This window comes from Vipera ursinii, assembly GCF_947247035.1.
Source record: "Vipera ursinii genome assembly, chromosome: 2".
Taxonomy (NCBI): domain Eukaryota; kingdom Metazoa; phylum Chordata; class Lepidosauria; order Squamata; family Viperidae; genus Vipera; species Vipera ursinii.
The window spans coordinates 134,276,951-134,299,348 of NC_139513.1; the positions used below are offsets into that span (position 1 = coordinate 134,276,951).

At 37.7% G+C, this 22,398-nt stretch overlaps 1 protein-coding gene across 4 annotated transcripts in view; it reads right to left on the minus strand.

Annotated features, from left to right (window-relative positions):
- CEP112 (centrosomal protein 112) overlaps positions 1-22,398 on the minus strand; it is a gene marked incomplete at its 3' end in the record, with an annotated part of 302,148 nt that overhangs the window by 158,339 nt on the left and 121,411 nt on the right. For all 4 annotated transcript variants that reach the window (XM_083355444.1, XM_083355442.1, XM_083355443.1 and 1 more), the window contains 2 exons: positions 17,226-17,333; positions 4,949-5,131 (listed from right to left, as the gene is read on the minus strand). In XM_083355444.1, the coding sequence (XP_083211570.1) occupies positions 4,949-5,131; positions 17,226-17,333 (291 nt within the window). The remainder of the gene's footprint in view (positions 1-4,948; positions 5,132-17,225; positions 17,334-22,398) is intronic.

Below are 22,398 nucleotides of genomic sequence, written 5' to 3' on the forward strand. Positions count from 1 at the left end.
GAGCGAAGGTTTCACTTGGCCTTTGAGTCATATGCTGGTCATTATAACAGGAGAGAAATTAAATTAATTACATTTATATTTAGGCTTAGTAAAAATTAAATATAGTCTAATTCAGGACATCTCATGAGGTGTATTTAATTAAAGCCACCCATTGCTATATTAAAAATTACAATCTGAAAACAATTTTTGGAAATATTGGAATGAATACACTGCTTACAAACTTTCAGGGACATTTTGATGCCTAAGGTTACAGGCACTGTTAACTTATAAATACAGATCATTGTAGTGTAGTGATTCTGTAAAAAAAGAAAAAAATAACTCTAGAGTATAATTAAAGATGTGAAGTATGATGACATTCATTAACAAAAGCTATACTCATACATTTCAGTGGTTACCATTAATTGATGTGAATGAAACTCAAATAGAAACTATTGGGCAAGTTTCATTGGTGGAAAGCTTTTCCATTGGAAATATATCAACTTGGACTCAAAGTTTAATATTTGAAATTGTTACCCTGTGGTTCAGGTAGAATTATGAAAATCACTATCAAATTATGTGTGTAAGTTGCATACCTGGGGTTCTTTGGTGTGTGTATATGTGTGTATGTGTATACGCACACACACACACACACAGAGTATATATTCAAAGTGAATTGAGATTTAAAGGTATGGGAAATAACATTGGCTATAAGAGTATGACAGAATCTTCAAAGAAAACTTAATTTAAGGATTGTTTTATGCAAAAGTGTTTCATTTTTAAAACCATATTAACACAGTATTATTTTTGTTTACACAAGTATGTTTTGGACAGAAATATTTCATAACAATATTTTAAATTTTTTTTCCTTAAGGCTTTCCTTCATATTTTTCTTTCAATACAAAAAGAATTGAGAAAGAACATGAATTCAATTCTTTTGACCCCCTGAAATAGATCCAAGGTCCTGGAAGTACAGAAGGACTTAAGTTGTGTTTGTAAGAACATGTCTCTCTTTTTAAGATGGGGAAAAGTGAGAGGAAGGAGCGGATGTATCTTATAATTATACAGAACACGGATTTTTTTTTTTAACAGAGAGAATATTGAGAGAGTAAAAAATTTTCTTGCGCTCTGCTGTTCCCTCTTTCCCTTAAAGTAAAGCCAAGTGATGATACTGGCTTATTACCCTCAAACAAAGAGGAAAGGTTGTTTTAACAGCTTTACAAGCAGGTGACATGACCGATATCCTTGATGCATATTGCTCCTATCCTGAATTAACTAAGAGGGATGTGTTAAGATATGCACTTAGACTCTACCAGCTGCTAGAAGGATTTAACTGTTGCACCAGGTACTATTTTAATAGTGGGTGTAGATTGTAAAATATATCAATTCGTATCCCATTCCAGCATTTAAAAAAGATCCAATTTGTGTTGATCTTTTTCAGTCTAGCTTTCAAATTCAAAATTTCTCTCATTTCTAAGTAAAATTATTAATGTTGGTTTGCCTCAACTGGGGCAAAGAACGAAAGACTACAGGAACAAAGAGATTAGAATTATCATTATTTGTAAAATATTAAAAAACAGAGGAGTTGGGTTTTAAAGGCAAATCAGGAATAGAAATATATTTAATGGAAGAAAGTAAACCTTCAATGAGGAAAAATACAAAACAGAAAAAGATTAACAAGAGAGCAAACAGGCAAAAACAGTTGCTGATGCAAGGTGGAAGAAGAAAGCTAAGAGAAATTATGCTGTATCTTATCTAGGAGAGTTTTCTTCCCTACTTGAAAGTATTCACAGTAGTTTTTATTTGTCCAATCACATAAGTATTTGAACATACATTCCCTTAATGGATGACACGTATTTAGGATCAAGTGGATATATATCCTATCTGTATCATTGGTCATGAAGCCTAATTCCTTCACTCAATTAATATAGCAACATTTGTAAATGGAACAGAAAATGAGGGGAAAGACTTGACTTTTATCATGCCCATTTTACAATGAAAACAAAGTACTAAAATTTTGTAAAACACATTTCTTTCCTTCGGTATCCAAAGGTAAGCTACTGGAAAATCTAGTTATTTCAAAGAGTATTGAGTTCATTGTTTTGTGAGTGTTGCAATGTAACCATTATTATTGTACTTTTATGTTTACACAGTTGTGCTGACAGAATTGAAATAATTGAAATCAGAGAATAATAGGCAGATAGCCTGGCAGACAGGAAGTCCAAGAATACTGGTTCACTCAAGTGGCAAAAAAATGGGTAATATGCTAGAGAAAAGGTGTCATTAACAGGACAAAAGAAATTATGTGATGGTGAAATTATAGAAGGTAATACATTCTTTTATAAATGCTTCTTAAAGGCATTTTTTTAAAAATATGAAAAAAGTTATGCTTTTTTACAATTTTAATTTTAGAAGAGATATCTAAATATTTTGCATACTATTCTAGAGTAACTGCATATACCAAATATCTCTCAGCAGTATCTTTAAGTTTTCAATAAACATTACTGAATTGTTTTTAATGGTTAAAAAAGAGTACAAACATTTTAAAAAATAAAATCATAATCAAAACTTTCTAGCACCCTTTCATAATGGTAATTTATTAAATGTTTAAAGTAAAAGATAATCACACCTCTTCATAACTATGACTCAAAATCTAAAATATAAATGTAATAAAAATAAATAAAATAAATAAATAAAAATAAACCTGTGGATCAGCTTGGTCTTTCAGAGTAAGAAAAAATATGATACTACTAAATTTCTCATTGGTAGAGTAATAGTCATTTGTTTACTTATGTTATTTATACAAAGGAAATAAAATTATCTCCAAAAATCAATTAAAAATTATGGAGAAAAAGCACAATGTGCAAATTCAGTACATGCAAGTAATATATGATTTTATTGTTATTTACTGATATTTGTTCAATATAAATTCCATTCCTATCCATACTAAAATAGATAATGATAGCAAAACACATCAATATATGATGATTACATCAAAAACCAATCAAATTGGTTCACACTATTATTTCTGTAACATCACTATCAGGATACAATTGGTTATTTTTATAAGATATTAAATACTAATACATTTATGTTAAGTGACAATTTGCAATTTATATGTCCCACTACATATTAAATATTTATAATATTGCACAGCCCTGGAAAAATACTGCACTATGTTATTGAATACACTAAATAAGTAATAATATAAAAAATAATAAACATCAGCCTGTTATAAATTGAAATGAAGAGGTAGATGATTTAACAAGAACATGAAATATTTAAAAATATTATAGATGGTAGGTCCCACATCACACACCTACTTGACATGATCCTGCAACTGTTTCTCATAACTCATTATCCATGTGATTAAAAAAGTAGTGTGAATAATTTCATGATGAAATAGCCCAATGATTTTAGTCCAACTACAGATAAATCTTCGGAATTCCTTGGTTGTAAAATAACGTTTCCATATTTTAGAGAAGTGATCTTCGTGCATCATGAGCTTCATTAAACATGAAATAGTAAGCATCTATATATATTAACAAACTACACTACATTAGAAAGGTAAATGGCACCTACCTCACAAATGTATACAAATTATGAATACGGAAATATAATAAGACTGATGACTGTGAGGAAGCTATTTATCTTTTAAGAAGTATATATTTGTTATTAAATATGAACATAACATATTCTTTGACTAATAAACAAAAAAACTGAGCACAGTCCCTTCTTCCGTTGTATTCCTTGTTTCTTTTTAAACCAACCATAAATACTGAGTTTCTGGACTGTATTATTGTCATGGTGCAAATGAAATAAATTATTAACTTTTTTCAATAACTCATGAATTTGCAGTGAAGGAAAAACATGAGATGTTTTTCCTTCAAATATGGAGAAAAGGCTCCAAAGTGCGTATATGTGTGCATATATGTACATGTTTGTGTATTTATGTATAATATATATTTTAAACTATGATGATAATTATCCACATTTTATATCCAATTATTCAAACTATTCTATTGGGAACTGCTAAAACAGTCATTGTTTTCCTATTCAATTACTTTCCATTTTTAAGTGTCTTCGCTTCAGGCCTTTTAAAGTATATTTATTCAGGATAAAGAACTATGTTCGAAACAACTGGCACAGATTATATATATTTTAATTGGATCAATCAAGACCTTTTTTATATCAAAAATGCAGATTTAACCTGTACATTTGAGCAATTAAACACATCATAGCTGGGAATTACTCTGGCAAATGGCTTCTAACAGTTATCATAAAAATAGAAAATATATGTTTGTTATATGTACATATGTATCCACTATCACCCAATGTATGTGTGCTTATATAATTTAATGCATTTATGTATGAATATATACAGATACAAAATTTCTACACACCCACAAACACATTTAAAAATCTTAAAGGCAAGCAATCCACAATTCTTAATTTCCATATATTTATCATTAAAACAAACCCTTAATAAATCACGTGGAAAAATAAAATGATATTAATAATTCCCAAACATAATTAAAAATTAATAAAAACCAAAATATAGGGAATATATGTGCTGATTGCAGGGATATTTATTTCAAAAATCAATGAGTAAGTCAAAAGGGGAGGGGTTTACTATAGATACATGGACAGGAAATAAATAACGGTTTTTCTTAAATCTATCATGACAATAAATGAGACAAGATTATAAATAATAGGCCAAATTATTGCACACCATTTGATTCTTAATCTGGGTACCTGTGGGTCCCCCCCCCTTTTTTTTCTTTTTTCTTTGAAAGCCTTTTTTTAGTAGTGGCAGGGAATGGGGCGGTAATGAAAATACAACAGAAAAATAAAATTGTGTTTATATGCCAGTTTTTTAAAATGATTAAAGCGTGCAGCAAAAAGAACATTGGAAAATAGGGTTTTTTTAAAAAAAAAGGCAATCCCATTATTTTTGAAATGCTATTATTACCTGAGCATCTCGTTTCCTATATTCCTGGGTTTTATTGTCGTAGTCTGTCATGGCAGCCCGAAGCTGTTTTTCTAGTTTCTCAATTTCCCGTTCATGGTCTCGGACCAGGCAATCCTTTTCTGTGTTATGTTCTTGGAATAGGTGCGTCTTTTCCTGTTCGTGCTCCAGCTTCAGCTCTACTATCTGATTGGACAATGAGGAGTACAGTTCATCAACAGAACATCCCTGTCGTCATGACAACTCATCTTACTGCTTAATTTTTTTTTCACCCCCACAATTTTATCGTAGGTTTTTAACCATTATTTTTACGTCATCGTTACCTCACCTGCAAAATAAAAAAAATATGCTAGGTTTTAGGTGTTATTCATAAAAATGAAACAAATTCAACAAATCACGAATACTGAATGTCAGAACACCGGGGGATGAAAAAAAAATCCCTGTCACATTGGATGTACGTTCCCGAAATCCAGCAGTGATACAGATTAAAAATGGTTAATTGTCTCTTCCGCTCTTCATGGGTGCACAAGCATCTCCAAAATAAAAGTACATCCAATATGAATGAATAAATGGAGGAATGTTTATATGTGCGTATGTTTGGATGTCTATATCTATATCTGTCTATATAAACTTTTGTCAACATTCCCCTGCTATTTTTAAAATGAAAAAGCTCTATGAAAATGAAAAAAAACTGTAGCACACCAGCACAAACAAATGTACGTGCTTTAGGAGGCACCTGCTGTGCCGCAAGCTTGCACCATGATTGCCAAGAAGATTCTATTCTCAGGAAGCTCCTTTGCCTGTTCAAAACACGCTGGATACGATGACCCTGGCCAGGCTTAGCCTCTCCATGTTCGACTGAATGGCAGCTGGAGACCAAGGGCCTGGTGGCTGCAGCTTTAATACTAATCCTCCCAGACTGTGCACAATGGCACCCTACCTGGCTGGCAAACTATAGCTAGCTAGGCTGCCTTTGAAGCAGGTGGTGAATAGGGAACTGCAGGAAGCCAGCTTTCCTCGTGAACTCCAGGCCACACAGCTGCTAGGAACAGTCAGTTGAATTTTTCTTCAGTTTTGGTGGATTTCAGGAGAAGAAGAAAAGGCTGTTATCAGGAATACGGTTGTTATATTTAGCGTGAGAATCTCTCCTCTTCAAAAAAAATAAAGCAGCAGTAGGAATCTGCCCAGGATTGATCTTTTTTGTGTGAGCAAAGCATGGAAGCATCTTATCTTAAAGAGATAGCATTTTTTTTAGCATTCTCCATAATGTCACCTTGGCAAGTGTGCGTACATTTTCCATGTATATTCTGAATACCCAAATTTAATAAAAATCTTATGGAATCAAATTATTCTCAACTGGAAATATTTGGGTAATATATACTTGGCCTAATACCATAAAAAGCAAATTGTTGAAACTCCAACTTTGTGAATAAAGATACATTCTTTATTGATAGTTAATGCTTCACTAGTGTTTGTGATACAATTAAAATCAGGTTCTTTAAAACATTTTATACATTCTTTTTTTAGCAGAAAGTAATTTCCTTGATTACAACTGAATGTGCATTGCTGTGAAAATCAAGATAAATTAAGGAAAATTGCTACTTTTTTCTAAACAGACCAAACATAAATAAATTTATACTTTTTAATTTGAAAAAAAGTCCTGATCAACACTGCAAACTTTTACTTCCCCAATTAATTCTGTGACTGTCCAGTTAACTTTTACTTTCCAATTCCCTGAAACCAACTAAATTGATTACTAAAATATAAAGTATTATGAAAATAAGAAAAAATATCTGAAAGAAACATAAAAACTTATGTCGGTCTTTATCATGCACTTTTCATTTTTGTAGTCAGCAAAATATTAAAATTGTGAAAGAGGGTATATGTAACCAAGAAAAAGGACATTATTACTTCTGAGAGCAGGAAGATGTACCTGATCTTTAAGCTTAAATGACAGTACTGATTTCCTTGGCAGAATATAAATAAATAAATAAATAAATAAATAAATAAATAAATAAATAAATAAATAAATAAATAAATGACACTACCACTATGAATGTTAATCCTGTTAGGCCACTGAGAGTCGTCAGCATAATTTCTTAGAAGCAATTGTCTCTTTCCTCCTCCAATCTTTACCCTGTACAGTTGGATGCTAATGTTTAAACATTTCCAGTCAACCAGTATGTTTCATTGAATTCCTAAGTGAACAGAAGCTGATGTAACCTGTACTTGGTACAAACTTAAACATCACATCTCTCTGCAAATGTTGAATGCATAATTATGTATTTGCAGTTGCCTAATATGTTCTGTAATATGTAAGATGTTCTGTAATATGAAAATCTGGGGATTGTGAAGACCAGTATTAACATTTTATCTTTCTTTCCTTTAACTACTACTGTAGGTATGTTTTAGGAGAGAATTATCTAATTTCTTCCTAGCTTCAAATTCTTCATTATAAGACACCACGGTGCTTAAGATAAAGAGTTCAATTTTTGTGCCATCTACTCAAAGTACTTTATTTTGAAAGGTTTCAGGCCTATTAAGGTTTTCTTTATAGATATTTACAACTACTTTTGTGATTAGACTAGAAAAGGGTTTTACTTTATAACAAGTCTCTCACGCAGATCATTTTTTTCTATAAACAGCACTGAATTGTAGAACTATATAGTTATTCAAGTATTAGCTAAATTTTTCAGCAGTGTGACTTCTACTCTTCAGATTTGACCAGTTTGGAAGCAGTGCTAGTGGAGATTTTTTTTTTTGGGGGGGGGGTGTCTTTCAGATCTTTCTTTGCTTTCAATGGTTCCATAGGTTAGAAGATCAAATTATCTGTTTGTGAATTGAACTGCCAACATATAATAATAAATCTAATGAATCAATCACTGGAGAGAGGGTTTAACAACTTTACAATACTGAATGAACTAGAAAAATGTCAAAACTTCTACAACCGCCATATTCATAATTTTCTTAGTTTGGATCTTTAAACAACTGCAGATAAAGAGTAAGTATGCTTAATTGTGCACCAATGTTGTTCTGTTTGGATCAGGTTCTGTCCAGAATTAATTGAAATATACTGAGAAGATGATAGTCAGCATCTGGTCGTCCAGTGATGGTGTTAAAAGATAAGGAGGCTCACTAGAATGTGAGTTTACCAAGGAAAACCATGGTTATAGGCTAGATTGCAAGGATGGAAACCTAGAAGAAAGCAATAGCAAACTGCTTCCATACTTCTGCCAAAGCTACCTGGATGTATCACCAGGAGCTACATGGGCATGTCACTAGAAATTGAGCAAAACAAGATTTATTTTATAAAGGGATACTTTAATCTAATACTACCAACTGTTAATAACCAAAATGATAATTTATAGAAACCAAAATACAAAAAATAGGAACCATTAGTACCTATTAGCAGCTTCTTAACTTTGCCCACTCCATTGCCTACTAGATACCTGATTTTAAAGTTAACTTAGGACTGTTAGCTGTTTTCTTTTCTTTGACTCACATATTTTTGCTCTGTTTTTCTATTCCTGCAAATTTAGTTGCACTAATTCATTATTCAGCAAACATGGAAAAAGGTGAGAGGTATGTGTTATATCACTTACTGTTACAGGAAGTTCTCGACTTACAACCATTTGTTTAGTGATTGTTTGCAATTACAATGGCACTGAAAAAAGTAACTTTATGACCACTTTTCAAACTTAACAATTGTTGCAGCATTACCATGGACGTGTGATCAAAATTCGGACATTTGGCAACTGGCATGTATTTATGAGGGTTGCAGAGCCTCAGTGGAGCAGTGGGCTAATGCCTCCTTAAGTAAGACCAGCTGCCTGCAATTAGTGCAGGTTCGCATCCCACCAGGCTCAAGGTTGACTCAGCCTTCCATCCTTCCAAGGTAGGTAAAATGAGGACCCAGATTGTTGGGGGCAATAAGCTGACTTTGTAATAATGCCGCTTGGGGTGTGTGTGAAAGCCCTAATAAGCAGGCATATACATAGAATGAAGGCTACTGCTAAGCTTGTAAGCTGCCCTGAGTCTTCGGAGAAGGGCGGGATATAAATGGAATTAAAATAAATAAATAAAATAAATAAATAAATGTGATCACCTTTTGAGACTTTCTAACAAGCAAAATCAATGAGGAAGCCCAGTTCACTTAACAACTCTGTTACTATCTTTACTGTACCGATACACTTAAAACTGGCAAGAAAGATGATAAAATGGAACAAAACTCATTTATCAACTGTCTTGCATAGCAATGGAAATTTTTTACTCAATTATTGTTGTAAGTCGAGGATTACTTATATTAAGCTATTATCTTTAGTGTGCCTTTTCCTTCTCATCCCTAATACTAATCAACTCCATATTTCTCTGGCCAAAACAGACGTTTTTCTGGCATCTGGATATTTTGTTATATGTGTGCTTCCAAAATTGTTGATGAACGAAAAATTAAAATATGACAATTATGAGACATATATAAAAGTTATGCTCAAAAATATGGAAGTATAAGATTGGGAAATATTTCTAATTTTCACTGTTTTTAGAGCTGACATAATCATTATCATTACCAAATACATTTCTGTTGCACAATGCTGGAAAGGTATATAAGAGACAATGCATAATCCTTATGGCTGATAATAAACTGCATCCATCTCTACAACTGCAGCACAGCAAATCCTTGTCAATTAATTTATTTTCTGCCTTTTTATGACCTATTTCCATTCCTATTTCCAGCACGTAAGTAATAAAGAACAAATAGGGTTGTCACATCTTACATTTTATTATTTGGGCTATGTCATTTATTAATTATCTTATTTATTTCTCATAGTGCAATAATGCATAAAATATAGAGAAGCACAATACAAAAAATATCATTAGGATTTAAATTAATTCATCTTAAATGAAAAGCCTGCACTGAAAAATCTTAGCTGTGCATCATAAAACAGGTATGTAGATGCTACGGAAACTATTTAGGAAAATATTACAGATTTGGAGCCACCACTGAGAATGCACTCTCTCTTGTTGTCACCCTCCAAGATACAAAACAAGAAGGTGTCTTATCTGTGAAAATCTAGATCTTGCTAATTTATAATTGTATAAACATAATTCAGAATTAAATCCTCAAAATTCAGTTGGTCCCAACCCTGCCAATTTTTAAAAGGCCTTGAAAATCTGATTTCCCCCCCAGTCACTGGCCCATTTGAAACTGTAAGGGTTGTGTGACTAGCCGCTGGCACATTTCATGTTTTATTATTTCATTACTTTCCTTTGTAGATTTTCTTTCTAATCCTTCTTAGCTCCATAGTAGCACCAACAAATGGGCACTTGACAACTGGACAATACAAACAAATAATATTCACCAGAGCTTGAATCCTTTTTATCTAATCTAGGGCTCAGTTTGACTGGTTTGAATCTCAAACATCAGGTCCTCATCTAATTTATTATCCAGGCCAAGCACCCAAATAACATCACCACAGTCTATTCCAAAAAGCAAAAATAATAACTTTCCAAGGAGTCTACTCAACAATTTCATGAAGAAGCTACATGGAGGGACTAAGTTGAAGCTGTTTCTGAACATCATAGGATATGGCAAACTGATGCAGGTAAGCATCACTTGCTGGAGCTGGGCTTTACTCACTAGTTAAAGATGGGAAGATGATAGAAATAGATAGCAAAATCAAATTTGGAGGATCATAGAAGATACAAAGCATGAGAAATTGTCTAGACAAGAACTTTGTTTATGGAACACTTGCCTACCCTCAGGGACATTATTTCTATAGTCTTAATGATGGGATACAATTAAGCAGAGCCCAGGTTCTGATGAAACAATATACCTATCACAAAGAAAATTAATTGCTGAAATAAACTTATAACCTATAATAAACAGTCCAGACCATCGGACAGTCGCGGGGGGGGGAGTAGGGGTTTGGGGGAGGACTCAGCTCCGAGTGAGGGTCTTCCCATCTTGACGGTGATTGGGAGGGGCAGAGAGTGTGGGAGCAGAGGGCTTTATTGCAATTGGGGAACGGGCCACTGCTGTCTTCAAGCGGTTACCTGTTCCTGCCCTCAATGCTCTTCTTGCTCCCCCGGGGGCATAGGATTGCAGGACCCTGGGCTCAGGTTGGTTTATTTCAACGCCAGGTCCATGGTGAACAAGGCTTCCCTCATACAGGATCTTATTGAGGAGAACGCGGACCTGGCTTGTAACACGGAGACCTGGTTGGGCCAAGAGGGGGGTGTACCCCTCTCAGAACTATGCCCACCGGGCTTCCGGGTACTTCACCAGCCGCGGGCCCAGGGCAGGGGCGGGGTGGTGGTGGTTATTATTAGGGAGAGTCTTTGTCCGCGAGTGGCCACTGTCCCTCAGATAGGCGGGTGCGAGTTTCTCCTTTTGAAGTGGGGTCTCCACTTACATACCTGTCTCCCAGCTGCGTGTCATTGGCCCTGCCCAGGCTCCTCAACATCTTGCCCGGGTTGGCGATTGAGTTCCCCAGGCTTATAGTTCTGGGGGATTTCAATCTTTCCTCCGCGGGTGAGGCATCTGAGTTGGCCCGGGAGTTCATGGCTTCCATGACAGCCATGGACCTGACTCAAATAATTTAAGACCTGACCCATAATGGAGGGCACATACTCGACCTGGTTTTTATCTCTGGGCAGTGGATTAATGATCTTGGTAGGGGGTATTTAACCATCCAACCCGTCATGGTCCGATCATTTTCTCCTTCGGCTAGACTTTCAGTATGCCACCGCCGCTGGGAGGTGGAACCGACCAGGTGGTTCCGCCCCAGGCACCTGATGGACCCTGAGAGGTTCCAGACGGAGCTTGGGACATTTCCTGCTTCCCTTGCCCATGACTCTGCAGAGGCCATAGTAGCAGCCTGGGAGAGGGTAGCTGCTGGGGCCTTGGATCAAGTTGTGCCTTTGCGGCCTCTGACCCAGCGCAAATCCCGGATGGCCCCCAGGTTTACCGAGGGACTCCGAGAGATAAAGTGCCTGAAAAGACGCCTAGAGAGCTGTTGCAGGTCCAGCAGATCTGAATATGACCGAACACAGCTAAGAACTTATCTTAAGTCTTACCTAGTGGCGATGGGAGTGGCAAAGCATGTTTACTTTTCCGCTCTCATTGCGTTCGCAGATAACCGCCCAGCTGCCCTGTTTAGAGTGACCCGCTCACTGCTTAACCAGTGACCGAGGGATGACCCCTTGCAGGGTAGGGCTGAGGAATTTGTACAGTATCTGCAGGACAAAATCGCTCAGATTCGGACTGGTTTGGACTCCGACTGGGTGGAATCTGGCGGAGTGGAGAGGGCAGGTCTTGGTTACACCATTTGGGGTGAGTTTGACCCTGTTTCTTTGGATGATGTGGACAGTATTATGTGTAAACTGAGCGCTACAACTTGTTTATTGGACCCACGTCCCTCCTGGCTAGTTTCGGCCACCGGGGAGGTGACAGGGGGCTGGCTCCAGGCAGTTGTCAATGCTTCATTGATAGAGGGTGTCTTCCCCTCCTCCTTAAAAGAGGCAGCGGTGAGGCCCCTTCTCAAGAAGCCAGCCCTGGACCCAGCCTCGTTGAATAATTATCGTCCTGTCTCCAACCTTTGCTTTGTAGCGAAGGTTGTTGAGAGTGTTGTGGCGCGTCAGCTCCTGTAATTCGTGGATGAAGCGGACTATCTGGACCCATACCAGTCCGGTTTCAGGCCCGGTTACAGCACGGAAACGGCATTGGTCGCAGGCACTCCCACCTCTCGGGCCGTTCACAGTTCGTACTGCCAGGGAAGCAGAGATCTACCCCGAGGCCCCTTTCTTGTGGGGTACCTCAGGGGTCGGTTCTCTCCCCCCTCCTGTTTAACATCTATATGAAGCCGCTGGGTGAGATCATCCGTGGCTTTGGGGTGAGGTATCACCAATATGCGGATGATACCCAGTTGTTCATCTCCACCCCGAGCCAACCCAGTGATGCCCTTGACGTGATGTCCCAGTGCCTGGAGGGGGTGTGGGTCTGGATGGGAAGGAACAGACTCAGGCTGAACCCCTCCAAGACCTAGTGGCTGTGGATACCGGCATCGCGTATTGTCTAACATGTTCCATCTCTTTTGATGGGGGGGGAGGTACTGCCCCCCTCAGAAAGGGCCTGCAACTTGGGTGTCCTCCTGGATTCATGGCTTAACTTGGAAGATCACCTAACTGCTGTGACCAGGGGGGCCTTTGCACAGGTTCACCTGGTGCGCCAGTTGCGCCCCGTTTTGGACCAAGATGCCCTATGCACGGTCACCCACGCCCTTGTCACTTCTCGCCTGGATTATTGTAATGCTCTCTACATGGGGCTGCCCTTGAAGTGCACCCGGAGGCTTCAGCAGGTGCAAAATGCGGCTACGCGGGTGCTTATGGGAGGATCTCGATACACCCATGTTACACCACTCCTGCGCAAGCTGCATTGGCTTCCGGTTGCCCTCCGGGTGCGATTCAAGGTGCTGGTAATTACTTTTAAAGCCCTACATGGGTTAGGCCCACAGTACTTGCGAGACCACCTGCTGCCACTATCAACCTCCCATCGCCCGGTTTGCTCCCACAGAGTCGGCCTCCTCAGGGTTCCGTTGGCTAGGCAATGCCTTCTGGCGACCTCCAGGGGGAGAGCCTTCTCTGTGGGCACACCGACCCTCTGGAATGAACTGCCTCTGGAGCTGCAGACGGCCCCTGACCTTCGGTCCTTCCGCCGTGACCTGAAGACATGGATTTTCCAACAAGCGGGCCTGGACTGACTATGGTTTTAAATTTGGCTTTTATTGGGTTAAATTGTCATTTATTTATTACATCCATTGTTTAATTCTTTTTTAAATTTTGTACTTTATGTTTTTTAATTTTTATTGTTGTGAGCCGCCCTAAGTCCTTGGGGACAAGGGCGGCATATAAATTTAATAAATCTAAATCTAAACAAAACATACAATTATAATGTGTATTCAGTTGCACAGATAATGCCAAACTATACTCCTGTGTCCCTACTGTCATTGCAAAATAAACTATGCAAGAACAATTGAATAACAATTTTAAGAATTTTCTCTGAGTTGACTTGTGTTGCTATTTTTTATGAAATGGAAGCTTGCAAATTCACTGTGGTTGAATTTTGGATTGCAGAAGGAACCTCGCCAATTGAAATTCACCATGAATGCAGTTATTTATGGTAACTACTATGATGACATGTATGTCACAGGGACAACATATTTAATGTCTGTGTTATGAAGAACAAAGTGAATGACCTATGACAACAGCCAAGAAATTTTACATGAGAAAGAGTGATGAATTACTTAAGGGCAACTGGTGGATCACTGAAGACAAAATGTGCTGTCAGATTTGGCATTTCACAAAACTGTGTGGGTCACCTTACTAATATTCTTCAACACTGGAAGATTGGTAGAAGATGAGCTTCTTGTGTCCTGATGGTAGAACTGAAACAATCAAGACTTGAAATCTACAAAGAATTCTTCATGCTAAGTGATCAAATGGCAAAAACAGGAAATCATCACAATGCTTTCCGGGGGGGGGGGGGGACGACCAGACTTTTGACAGAAAGTAGCAGTACTATCAACTTGTAGTTCTACACCGCAACACTCAAAACTCTGAAATAACAATGAAAGAGACTTTGGAAATTTTGTTGCAACACAACTCTAGGTATTACATTTCCTGAGTCATTGAAAAAAAATGGATCTCTGTTTCAGGATCCAATCTGAGTCAATCACTAGGACCAGATGTTGTCTTCTCAGCTTTCGGACTCATACTGGAGACCATCCTCAGGGAATTCTCTCCCAACAGAATGTGCGCTTTGGGCTATTCTATGCTTAGTATTTATGTGGTGCCTTGTGTGTGTCTTTTTATTTGTTGATTGGCATGTTGTTAAGTCATTGGCTGTTGTTTTCATGAGCTGCCAAGTCCTTGGCTCCTAAGTACCTGATAGTTGGTACTTATCAGCTATGCACGGGCTCACCACAGGGCTGCATGCTTAGCCCCTACCTATACTCACTGTACACATACAATTGTGTATCGTCTGACCCATCCACCACGATCATTAAGTTCACAGATGATACCAACGTAGTGGGTCTTATTACAGGTGGAGATGAAACAGCATACAGGGGGGAGGTACAAAAGCTATCCTTATGGTGTTTAGACAACAACTTGCACCTGAACATCGGCAAGACAAATGAGATGGTGCTAGACCAGGAGGAAAAGAGAGGAACCTGCCCCACTTTACATCGGGGGTGGGGGGCTGTAAATTCCTCGGAGTCTACCTCTGTGAAGATCTTATGTGGAAAGTCAATACAACATAGGTGGCTAGAAAGGCCCAACAGAGACTCCACTTCCTCAGGGTCTTGCGGAAGAACAGGGTAGAACAACGACTAATGACCTTCTTTTTTTTTCCGGTCTACTATAGAGAGCGTCCTCTTGCACTGTATTGTGGTTTGGTATGCTGGCCTGACAGCCACGGATAGGAAAATATTACAGAGGGTGGTGAGCACATCACATGACACCACTGGATGACATTGCCAGGGCTCACTGCCTTGGAAGAGGAAAATTCTCAGGGACGACTCACACCCTGGTCAGTACCTCTTTACTCTCCTACCATCAGGTAGGAGATAAAGAAGCATAGCCAGTCATACCAACAGGTTGAAGAACAGCTTCTATCCATGGGCTGTCAGTCTCCTGAATGGGAAATAACTCTATGTATGATTGATTTGCGAGGCCGGTGTGTTGTGCAATTAGTTTACATGGTGTAACAAGATGGTGGGTTTGTTGTCACTGTGATTTGGGGGTGGAGCACGAAGGGAGGCTCAGCCAATCTCACTGTACACATGTTGTACTTTGATAATAAAGGTTCATTCACAAAAGTTCCCTAAGGATGGGCTCCAGCACAATCAGGTCCTGGTGACTGACCCAGATTGGATCCTGCAACATTATCCTGGAACAAGCATATTTGCCTTCATTCAGGGATCTCTATTTTACCCTATCTGCCATACAGTCTAGATTTGGCACCATACAACTTCACCTTTTCTCAAAATCAAAGGAACACTTTAGTACAGAGTTCCCCAACCTTTCCAGGGTGGGAGAGAAGGGATGGTTCACTTGAGCAGCCAGCCACCATGCAGATAGTTCCATTTGCACAAATGGCATATATGTGCACTCACCACTCACGCAAATGGAACGTGCATGTGCTCACCCGCTGCTTAAGCACACATTCACCCACCGTTTCCATGGCCCAGTTTCAAACAACTCATGGCACACTAGTGGGCCTTCACCCAGAGATTAGGGACCCTTGCTTTAGTGGGCATCTGTTTCATCAAACAAAATATTTGAATATTTGAAGTAGAAAGGACTGTCAAGAGCTCTTTCATAACAGTGTTAAAAAACCTGTCCATCGTAAGCAGAAAAATGGCAAGAAAAATATGGCTGTATCTCTAGTCTGAGATTTCAAAAAACAATTTCTGCTTTCGGAACAAAGACAAGGAGAAATATTATCATAGAAGATTTTAATAGGAATCAGTTTGAATTTTTGATATACTTTGTCATAGATATTATGGAATGCTTTTTTGTTATAAATGCTTATACAAATAAAGAATTTTTATCTTATAATGAGCTTATTACCTACATATCAATAATAAACAGACTCAAAGCCATTTTATACCATTGTTGAGGATTTTAATTTTTGTCACATTTTGTCACAAAAGAAAATCCTAAAAGTAAGATACTCATCTCTATCATGACAATAGATATGGTATCTCAATGTAGCAACCAGCTTAAATTATCAATATTATTTGTTGAACTGGATTAAATTGACTTTAAAATGTTTTTTTAATTAACTGAAATAAATTGACTTTAAACGTGTTCTTATTCTTCCCATTCCTCTTATTCTATCTATTTCTTCTTCTGATCTCAAAATATCTTCACATGGGTAAATGCAATATTTTTTTAACCAAAAAGATAATATTCATTCATTTATTCAACCAAATCAAATGAGCATATAGAGGAAATAATTTAAGTTCTATTATAAGAATTTCTGTTATAGCTTATGCTTCTCTGTATAACCAGAAAGTTTTAAAATTATGGAGATGCAGTAAAATTATTTGCTCAAGTACCAAGTAGAGGAAGAACGTTGTAACTGTGAGTTAATGAATCACTTTGAAAGCAGGTCAATGGCTTCCAAGATCACTGATAAAAAGGAAACCGTTAAAACAGCGTAAAGTAATTGACCCCAACATGCAAAATATTAAGAAACATTTTCTTAACATTAACTAACCTGTTGTTCATATTTTTGTTTCAACTCCTCCAACTGCCAGGAGAACTCTTTTGACTGCTTCTCACGGAAAGATTTTGATTTGCCAAGATCTGCTTCTACCTTTTCCATCTACAAAATAAGCAAGAATACCTAATTTCATAACAGACACGGCAGATAGTGTAATTATTTCCACACCATCAAAATCTTAAAAACTATTATCCATTAACAGTTAAAAATGAGATCCAATGTTTTATCAGTAAAGTGACAAGCAGATAAACACAGATCATTAAAAAAGCACAAATTTAGTCATTTAAAATGTTATCAGATGAGAATCTTATATCATTGAAGAACAATCTAATTTTACACCTGATAAAATCTAAAAGCCTCAAGTGCTATTTATTGAAACAAAAACAGTAGGACAAAGTGCTGAAGATTTTATTACATTCCATTTGTATTCTTTCAAAGACTTTTATCTTGGAAATCATGGTGTTTTTTTGCTATCATTATATTTATTAAATAAGTATGTGGAGGTTTCATTACATAAACATCTACTTAAAATAAGAAACAACATATATATGTAAAGAGGGTTACTAAAAGAAAATCTAGAAACTCTTGACAGTTTCAACACAAGAAAAATACCAGCAAATCTTATTCTGGAGATTCCTTCTCGGCTATGGAGAAAGACTTGATTCTCATCTTTGTTTCTGACATCTTTTTCAGAGGTTTATGGAAGAGTTTAACTTTTTTGAAAACTAAATCTTCCTATTTATACAGCCAAATTATTTTTCTTTTTTTTTAAATAATAGTTTATTAATTTTCCAATTTTACATTTAAGTATTTAAAAAGCAACGTGGTGGCTGGGTTACTCAATAGTTCAATAACATATGCAAATCTTTAGTACAAACTCAAGTTACATCAAATATTTCCTCTCTTTTCCCCTTAACATCTACTGTCTCTATTTAAACTAATGCAGTTCTTATTATATCAACCAAGTAAAAACATCATTATTACTTTTATCAATACATTTTAGCTTATACATATCTTAATTACTTTTACATTCAATCTTTATAGACAATCAATTTCCTATTATTGGTTTTTTCCCAATTTTTAGTTTCCCATCAATATTCAAATTTAATGTTTGATATTTATAATTTCCAGGCTTTAGGTAACCAAAGTTTCCCTTATCTCAATTCATAACAGAATCTAATATTCAAAATACACATCTTATCTATTTGAGTACAGTCTTGTTCTATTTTCTAAAAGTTATCTATTTCCCACCATATTAAATCATCTAATTAATAATACAGTATCCCCTTCAATAAATCAAAACCTGTCAATGCTGCAAACATTGACATGTTTTTGCACTGACAATATAAGAGACAGCCTGTTATTTTAATCGCTTCATTTGGGAGGGAGGAATCACCCGGAAGTTGTGGTAAGATTGCAAAAAGCCACGTACAGAATGGGAAGTGAAACCTCACATGTAAAACTAATTGGCTAATGTGATTTATGTCATGTAGATAAGGGCAGGGATTGTGTGTGTGTTATGATCGGTTTGGGGGGAGGAGATTTCAGATTCTGGCATCCCTCCATGAGTGCCGATGTTTCGTTTCATTACTAAGACGTTTTAGACAAATAATATGCCTCCAAATTGTTTGATTTGTCTTATTCATCGGAACCATGACATCCATTATATGTATTGTCTTGGTTAATCAATAAATCAAATATATTCATGATTTTTTTTCTTTTGGGTCTAATTTTTAAATATTAAACAAATAAAATCCTTATTTTCAACTAATTTCCAAATATTTAAAATTAAATGACCAAAATTCCCCTTAACTTCTCCCTTTAACCCTCTAATATGTAACTAAATAATATGAAATCCCCTGTAATAAATTAAAAGCCCAATTTTCTTCAGCCTTATTCTGATACCCAGTTGTTCATCTCCACCCCAAACCAACCCAGTGATGCCCTTGACGTGATGTCCTGGTGCCTGGAGGCTGTGAAGGTCTGGATGGGAAGGAACAGGCTCAGGCTGAACCCCTCCAAGACCTAGTGGCTGTGGATACCGGCATCGCGTATTGTCCAACATGTTCCACCTCTTTTGATGGGGGGGGAGGTATTGCCCCCCTCAGAAAGGGCTCGCAACTTGGGTGTCCTCCTGGATTCACAGCTTACCTTGGAGGATCATCTAACTGCTGTGACTGGGGGGCCTTCGCACAAGTTTGCCTGGTGCGCCAGTTGCGCCCCGTTTTGGACCGAGATGCCCTATGCACGGTCACCCACGCCCTTGTCACTTCTTGCCTGGATTACTGCAACGCTCTCTACATGGGGCTGCCCTTGAAATGCACCCGGAGGCTTCAGCTGGTGCAAAATGCGGCTGCGCGGGTGCTTATGGGAGTTTCTCGATACTCCCATGTTACACCAATCCTGCGCAAGCTGCACTGGCTTCCGGTTGTCCTCCGGGTGCGATTCAAGGTGCTGGTAATCACTTTTAAAGCCCTACATGGCTTAGGCCCGGGGTACTTGCGAGACCACCTGCTGCCATTATCAACCTCCCATCGCCCAGTTCGCTCCCACAGAGTCGGCCTCCTCAGGGTTCCGTCAGCTAAGCAATGCTGGCTGGCAACCCCCAGGGGGAGAGCCTTCTCTGTGGGTGCACAGACCCTCTGGAATGAACTGCCTCCGGAGCTGAGGATGGCCCCTGACCTTCGGTCCTTCCACCGTGACCTGAAGATATGGATGTTCCAACAATCGGGCCTGGACTGACTGTAGTTTTAAATTTGGTTTTATTTGGTCTATTTTTATGTATTTACTTCATTGTTTAATTCTTTTTTAAATTTTGTATTTTATGTTTTTAACTTTTATTGTTGTGAGCCGCTCTGAGTCCTTAGGGAGAAGGGCGGCATATAAATTTAATAAATTCAAATTCAATTCAAATTCAATCTCTTCTTCTTCTTTCTCCTCAAATTTCTTGATTTATATAGAAACTCTTTCCCATTTTCAGTACTGTCACTCCCCTTTCTGGATTTTCTATTAACTGTATATGTTGGTCAACTGAGTCCTCTGTCTTAGTATTTGATTATTCCACTTCTCCTGTTACCTTCTGTGTTGTTAGTTCTTTGGTTGTAGTCAAAATTTCGGTTTGTATGTCTAAGCTGGCATCTTGCTCTTTTATGTTGCACCTTATTTTGTCACAAACTGAATGAATTGTTTCATATATTGCTTTCAACATGGAAAGGATCTTTTCCTGGTCTTCATCCATATTCTCTAGTGTGTTAAATTGAGGACTTTAAAATCAGACACTAAAAATAATTTTTATAATTAGGCATGGGATCTCTATTTCATGTATTATAGGTGGTCTTTATAGTAGAAGTCACTTGTCAAGTAAGATTTTATAGTCCATGGTATTCCATCATCTCGTGTAATAACAAATGTTTCTCAGCTAAAGAAATAGGAAAGCAATTCTCTACACATAGCTCTGAAAGTCAGTAAAGGTTTACATTCATAGTTCAAGCAGGCCAATTATGCTGCCCAGAAATTCTCTTTACAGCTGAGTTTCTCACAGGTGGTATCTATCAAGGTCGAAAGAGTTTTATCTGAAGTCTGGGCTTCAAGCCAAGTCTGTTTTAGGCAATAACAAGTTGTAATACCAAACTATGCACAAGATGTCACTAATGCCATTTAAAGTTTTTTAAGTCCAAATTTTTTATAATCCTCTTTCCAGTTTTATTTCTTTTTTTGTAGATTAAAAACAAAAGTCTCCAGTAAAAATAAGAAAACTTTTGGTCCCCAAGTTTCAGAAACTTATAAATCCAATTAGATTAAAATTGTTCTTTTAGTGCTTTAATTCACCTTGGTAGTCAGTCGCCGCTGTTCTTAGAGGGTGGGGTAGAAATTCCATTCCCTCTCTCCATACAGGGGGAAAAGATACTTTGGGCAGCTTTTACAGGAAAAAAAATACTTAAGAACTTAAAGAGAAGATCAGATCTCACCCAGTTTCATCTGCATTGCTTTAGAAGTGCTTGATGGTAAGTTTGACTTTGGCTGTCTGCAACTTAGTGACAAGCCATATTGCTATGACCGTTTTTTCCTCCTCCAGTTTGGAGGGCTGCCCAGATCCAGTGGAAGGGCTGCTACCCTCCCACGATCAAGTGGGAGTCCCCTCCTTGCTTGTCGCCCCTACAGGGTGACTTTTGACCCTTTCCAGGGTTCCCCAGAGGAATGAAATGGAACGCGGAAGACAGAGTTCGCCTTCCAGCGGCCATGATGGCAAACCGGAAGTCGACTTCTCGGTTATATTTATTTATTCACCCTATTTATGGGCCACCAAATCCAGAAACATTCTCACTATTTAGAAGACAAGAAACAATCTGCAGTATATATATCAGACTCATCTGCAAATAATGAAACCACAAAATAAAATTAAGCAATAGCCAAAATATAAATAAACCAAAATGGTATCAAGACCCAAATTTCCCCTGGAAAAACTCTGTTCTGAGCATTTTCTAGAAGGCAATCAGGTTGGGACCCAGCCAGATGTTAAAGGAGGAGGCTTTTCAAAGGACTGGTCTATCACCAATAAGCAGCGCTCCTAAGCCTTGACCCCTTCATTTGTCTAAGATGAGACCGGGCTAGTAATTTCATGTCGGTCAAACTGGCCAGACTAATTCCAATGGGAAAAGTGGTCCTACAAGTAACTAGGCACCAAGACTCTGTATAGCCTTACAAGTTAGCATCATTTCAAATTGTATCCCAAAGCCTGTTAGTAACCAGTACAAGGCTTAATGTAGAGGTGTAATGTGCTCAACTGCAAATGCAGTAAGTCACAAGGCCCTTGCATTTTGAACCAACCACAGCTCCCAAGTGATCTTTAAAGACAGCCCCATGTACAGCAGACTGCAATAGTCTAAAATGATTGTGCAAGGGCAGATGTTATCATATGAAGATTTTCCCACCCCAACAGGGCAACATGTTGTATACTATCAAAACTGGGGGGAAAGTCTCCCTTGACAACAGCTTCCCTTTTATTCTAGCAGCAGTCATGACTCCAGAAAAAAAAAACCCAGGTTATGTACTTGCTACTATGCAATCCAAAGAAACTACTGGAGAAGACAGAGAACCTGCACAGACAAATAATAACAGCATCGTGCTACAATTCAGTTTATGTCTGTTCTCACAGCCTCCAGCACTG